At 56.6% G+C, this 5,245-nt stretch overlaps 1 protein-coding gene across 1 annotated transcript; it reads left to right on the forward strand.

The window, feature by feature from the left end:
- Positions 1-1,105: 1,105 nt before the first annotated feature.
- LOC131572616 (serine/threonine-protein kinase PAK 3-like) lies at positions 1,106-5,013 on the forward strand. Its single transcript, XM_058825865.1, has 9 exons — positions 1,106-1,136; positions 1,534-1,619; positions 2,259-2,285; positions 2,616-2,728; positions 2,989-3,106; positions 3,842-3,941; positions 4,229-4,425; positions 4,518-4,655; positions 4,912-5,013. Exons 4-9 carry the CDS (start codon positions 2,631-2,633, stop codon positions 5,011-5,013), a joined length of 753 nt encoding a protein of 250 aa, XP_058681848.1. The 5' UTR covers positions 1,106-1,136; positions 1,534-1,619; positions 2,259-2,285; positions 2,616-2,630.
- The last annotated feature ends 232 nt before the right edge of the window (positions 5,014-5,245 follow it).

Below are 5,245 nucleotides of genomic sequence, written 5' to 3' on the forward strand. Positions count from 1 at the left end.
CCAGTAAGTGGCACCAGCGGCTGGCACTGCCTTTGGTGCAGGGCCAAGCTTCAAGTGGCACATCACCCAGACCTTGGTGCTCATGGCTGAAGATGCTGGGGGCTGTGCGCTTGCCACGACGTTTGTGCTGCTCCAGCCAAGCAGGGGACCCCTGCCTAATGGCTTCTGAGCTTTGAGTTTTAAGCAGCACTTGGCTGGGATGCTGAGAGGCCCCGAGCATGTCTCTTGGGGTCAGAGCAGGGGCAGCGTGAAATGATTGCCGGTGTAGAAGTGAGCCCCTTGGTGCCCGGTGTCAGTGCAGGCTGCCGCTGGTCAGCGGACAGAGCAGTTCCAAGACGCACTTGACAGCCTTGAGGGATACTTGAGAGGCCCTGGCTCCTGGAAGGGAGCTGGCCCTCTACACGGTGTAAGGAGCTTCAGGCGCAGCGTAGGCTGCACTTCAATTGCACGTGGTCAGGCAGAGTGTGGTGAGGGGAATCCGCACCAATGCAGCTCCACACTGTAAAGGCCGGCTGGGTGTCGGGAGGGCAGGAAGGCAGCTGCCAAGGGCTGCTCCCTAAAGCCTGAAATGCAGAGGGGAAATGAGTGAAACAGATGACAAGAGCGACATGCTGTGGGCGTCTGGTCAGACATCTGCACGCCAGCTCCTGGTTGATTTCATTGTCCAGGAGAAGGCAGGAGGAGAAAAGCACCAAGGCTCTGGGGCCGTGCTCCCACCTCCTTCTGGGTCTTTGCAACTGTGTCAATACCATGTGGCAGGGGTCTAGCAGAAAAGCTGATAAAATGTAGCGTGGACCTCCCCAAGAGCTGCTGTAGCAGAGTAGCCCTTGGCCTTTTCCCATTGCCTTGGAGTAGGGGACATCCAAAGCCCCCCAGCTGAAGAGGCCGGGCGCTGGCTGACAGCACCTGCCTGAGGCCTTGATTTGCCGTGCGCTCTGCGGGGCATCTGGGCCTGCCAGCCAGCCTTCTGACGGGCCACCTTTTCTTGTCGCAGCTGGACACACGCTCTGAAATCCAAGGTGCCGCTGGAGCAGCAGGGCCTGAGGCAGCCGGCGCTCCCGCAACTCCTGGCCCTGGGTCCGGCAGCCCTGCCCAGCCGGCCGAGATGAGAGAGGAGCAGAGGCTGATGAGACTGAGTACGTCTGCTGTATTTCTGGGGGGCTGCTGCAGGGTGCAAGCGGCGTGTCTCGGTGCAGGCTGCACCACGAGTTCCTCCCGTGTCTCCTGTCTCAGAGGCCCTTAGGCCTCTTTGCACCACCTGCTGCTGTTCTTTCAGGCAGCGAGAGAGCGCTCGGTGCGTTCCTGCTGCCTCTGAGGGCAGCTGGGATTGGCTTGCCTCTGCCTGGGCTGCCTTCTGCGGCAAAGACAGAGGCAGGGATTGCTTCTGCTTGAGCAAAAGGCTGGCACTTCGCGAGTGGCTAGGCCCCAGGGAGCTCTCAAGCTGCCGACTGGCAGAGGGGCTGCAGTTTGGATGGTCTGGGAAGTGGCGCCTCTGCTTGCGAGTGAGCTCCATGCACTGCTTCTGTCTTTCAGGGAGTGTTGTGAGCCCGGGTGAGCCAAGGAGCAAATACACAGCCCTTGAAGAACTTGGACAAGGGTAAGCGGGACGTCTGCTCCTTGTACAGCAGCGTGGGCCAGGTCTTTCGATGGTGCCATAGCCAGCGCCAAACCAGGCAAACTCCAAACACGGTCCACCGCTGGCTTTTCCTCCTGCCACCTCTCCAGACTGCTGAGTCAAGAGCAAGCAGATGGCATCATCCAAGACAATTTGGTGCTGGCAGTGTCTTGCTTGTGGCAAGGAGCAGGAGCTGGAGGATCTTCTCCTGGCCCTGCAAGCTTTATGGGCCACCAGAACACCTTGCCAAACAAGAGCTGCCAGATAACAGCTCTCAAAGACATTGTTTCCAAAGTTCGTCTTGTCCATTTTATACACCCACCCACGCACACAGACACACAGGCTTAAGAGCCCCACTTTTTTGTGCGTTTGGCTCGGAAGCAAGTGCACATGTGCCTTGGAGATTTGCAGCAGCCCCTGGTCTTCATGTTGGACTCGAGTGTTCTCTTGGACAGCCTGCATGGCAAAGGGCGGCTGGGCTGATGTGCTCTTGGCTGAAGAGACGCTTCAGTCCGGCTCTTTGGAAAGAGGGTAGCAGGCAGCCTGGGGAGATCTCCTGCCCAGGGTCGCTTTCAGTGCCAGGGACTAAAGGGCATTTTCTGCTGCCCTTTTCTTTCTAGGGGCTTTGGAGCTGTTTTTAGAGTCCTGTGACGCCAGCACAGGGAAACAGGTAATGGGTCAGCAGCCCCCGTGGATTTTGCAGCTCCAGAGAACTTCACCTGCTGCTAGAGAGCGTGGCTGGAGCGTTGGCCAGCCGCTCCATCTCTGCAGCAGAGGCTGCTCATCTGCAGCAGAGGCTGTTCGTCTAAAGCACAGACTGGGCTCAGTGTGCAGAATGCATATGGGACAGGCTTTGGTGCTTCTCCTAAGCTCTGCTGTCTAGTAACAAGGCAGTTTGGCAGAGCTCGGCTGCGTGGTCGCACAAGCACTCGCTCCATGTTCCTTGTGATCTGCTGCAAGGAGCGACTTGTCAAGTGAACGGTCTTCTATGTCCTTTTAGGTGGCCATCAAGAAAATGAGGCTGGAAGAGGAGGATTCTGAGGAGCTGGCTGTCAATGAAATCCTGGCCATGAGGGACAACAGGAATCCCAATATTGTTACCTACTTAGACAGGTTGGGGCGTTCGCATGTCAGCATTCCTTCAGATAGTGCAAGACAGAAATGACCAACCCCTCTGGTCAGCAGCAGAAAGCAGAGCTGCTTGTGCTTTCTCTACTTGTGTCGAGCACAGGGGAGGAGGATGCACGTGGTGTGCAAGAATCTCTTCCGGCATATGTAGCTTGGAGAGCAGTGGCAAAAGCCTGGCTCAGGCCCTTGGGTGACTGAGCTGTGCCCATTGCTCTCTCTCCATGCCGTACTTTTTCTTCTTGCAGCTACCTGGTCGACGAGGAACTCTGGCTGGCAATGGAATTCATGGACGGCGGCACGTTGTTTGATGTACTCAGGGCAGTGTACCTGGAGGAAGGACAGATAGGCGCTGTCTGTCGGGAGGTGAGAGATGGCACCTGTGCCAGCCCTGGCCTGCACAGGATGGTCCTTGTCAGCCGGTGGGGAAGAAGAGCAGAGGTTTTTCTTGCTCACGCCTTTGTTTTGGTGCTGCTGTCATGACACAGTAGAGGAGCGAGCATCTGAAGGGAACTGCCTGCCGTTGTCCCCGCACTTGTCCAGGCTCTCTTCTCACACTCTTACATGGCGTCTGTCCTCTGACGCTCGTGCTCGCTCACTCGCTTGCTTTCACTTGTTTCCTCTTGGCACCTCTGCCTCTCCGTGTTTGCCTGGAGCATGTCTGTCTGTCCTGTGCCCCTTGCTGCTCCAAGGCAGTGTGCAGCTGGCAGAATTTCTAGCTGAAGGAATGTGCTGAGCTTCAAAAGATCGCACTGCAGCCCAGATGGCACTGGATTCTGCAACAGGTCTATCGTGCTGCTTCCTCCTCTGCTGCTGCAGCTCTGCCAATAAAATCTTTGCCATGCCCCTGGCCAGCCAAAGGTCCTGCACTTTCTAACGAAGGCAGGAGGGGCTCCTGGAAGCTCAGATGCCTTTGCTTCAAAAGACAGAAAACACTTCTAGGGGTGCTGAAGCAGCAAGCTCTTCCTCTTGCCAGCAGCATGATGCTGCGCTCACAAATTCCCTACGAAAGCTGTCAATCTCCTCGAGCCCTTTCCTTTCTTGTGGTATTAAATCAGGTGGCCTGAACTTTTCCCCTTGCCTTCCTCCTTTCTCTCTCAGTGCCTGCAAGGACTGCATTTCCTTCATTCGCGCCGAGTCATCCACAGAGACATCAAAAGCAGCAACGTTCTTATGGGCACAGACGGATCAGTCAAATTGGGTGGGTATGGCCGGTCAGGCGCAGCGTAGCCAGCATGTGCTGTGGGGCTGCTTTTGGGGCGACTGCCAGTCGCCCTGAAGCGCTGCTTGGCCAGTGCGGGCATGCTGAGGGTGCATCTGAAGTGAAATTTCTTATTTCCCCGGCTGCAGCCGCGCAGAAGCAGAGCACCGCAGCTTTTCCAGCCGGGACAAAGATTGAGCATGGCCTTGTCAGGTTTGGAGTGGGCAATGCTCGTGGCTGGTTTGCCAGCGGTCGCTGTCTTTGACAGGCTTTGTCTTTCTCCTCAGCTGACTTTGGTCTCTGTGCTCGGCTCAGCCCTGAGTGCAGCAGGTGCGACTCCAGCGTTGGCACTCCCAGCTGGATGGCACCGGAAGTCGTGAGAGGAGAAGCCTACGGCCCCAAAGTGGACATCTGGTCCCTGGGGATCACGGGGCTGGAGATGGTGGAAGGGGAAGCTCCTTACCAGAGGGAGCCCAAGTTCAGGGTAAGGTGCAGCTTCCCAAAGGGGCTCTGTGTGGAGAGAGCTGTTGTGGCCAGGAAAGGAGCAGCTTGAGCATCCCCTTGTGTTTCTCGTAGGTTTTTGAACTGATCGAAAGGAACGGCCCCCCAAAACTGCAAAACCCCAGGCACCACTCGGCTCTCCTGCGCGACTTTCTGTGCTGCTGCCTGCAGGCGGACCAAGACAGGTGCTGGTCTGCCCAGGAGCTCCTGCAGGTAAGCAAAAGGGAAGCAGCAAGAAGCCCTGTGAGCTGAGCACAGCCGCATCAAGGGATGAAGGGGACTGTGGCCACGTGGGCCTGGGTGAGCCAGGTGAGCGGCTCAGGAAGGCGCAGGGGCAGAGGGTGCTCTGGGTCCTCTTGGTGCATCTTTCTGGTAGCCCAGGAATCCTGCTTGAGCGCCAGAGGCTGAAGAGAAATCTGTGATCTTGGAAAGTAAGGGTCCCTTTCTTTTTTGTTTTTTCTCTGGGCAGCATCCATTTGTGACCTCAGGCCAGCCCGCCTCCAGCCTGGCTGCTCTCATCGTCTCAGCCAAGCAAGTGCAGGAAGACTGGAGAGGAGAGGCTTGCGCCTGAGGAAGCCTTTGTGCTGCGCCAACTCCGAGGAGTGCAAAGGGGATGGATGGTGTTTCAGCAGAGAGTCAGCCATCCCCTGGACTTTATGAGGAGCTGAGCCACGCAGAGGAAAATTTAATCTTTTGTTGTTTTCTTAGCTTAGCCGCTTTTAGTTAGGACGCTAGAGCATAGCAAGCTTCACTAATGTTTAGCTAAGAGTAGAGTATTGTTGTCGTAGGGAAGCTCAGAAGTA

Source organism: Poecile atricapillus, chromosome Z, assembly GCF_030490865.1.
Source record: "Poecile atricapillus isolate bPoeAtr1 chromosome Z, bPoeAtr1.hap1, whole genome shotgun sequence".
In the NCBI taxonomy this organism is placed as follows: domain Eukaryota; kingdom Metazoa; phylum Chordata; class Aves; order Passeriformes; family Paridae; genus Poecile; species Poecile atricapillus.

Bases quoted from the DNA above. Each gene is read 5' to 3' on its own strand.
- LOC131572616 (XM_058825865.1), top strand. From the start codon at position 2,631: ATGAGGCTGGAAGAGGAGGATTCTGAGGAGCTGGCTGTCAATGAAATC. The intron at 3,107-3,841 runs GTGAGAGATGGC...TTTCTCTCTCAG, and splicing joins TAGGCGCTGTCTGTCGGGAG to TGCCTGCAAGGACTGCATTT. The intron at 3,942-4,228 runs GTGGGTATGGCC...CTTTCTCCTCAG, and splicing joins AGACGGATCAGTCAAATTGG to CTGACTTTGGTCTCTGTGCT.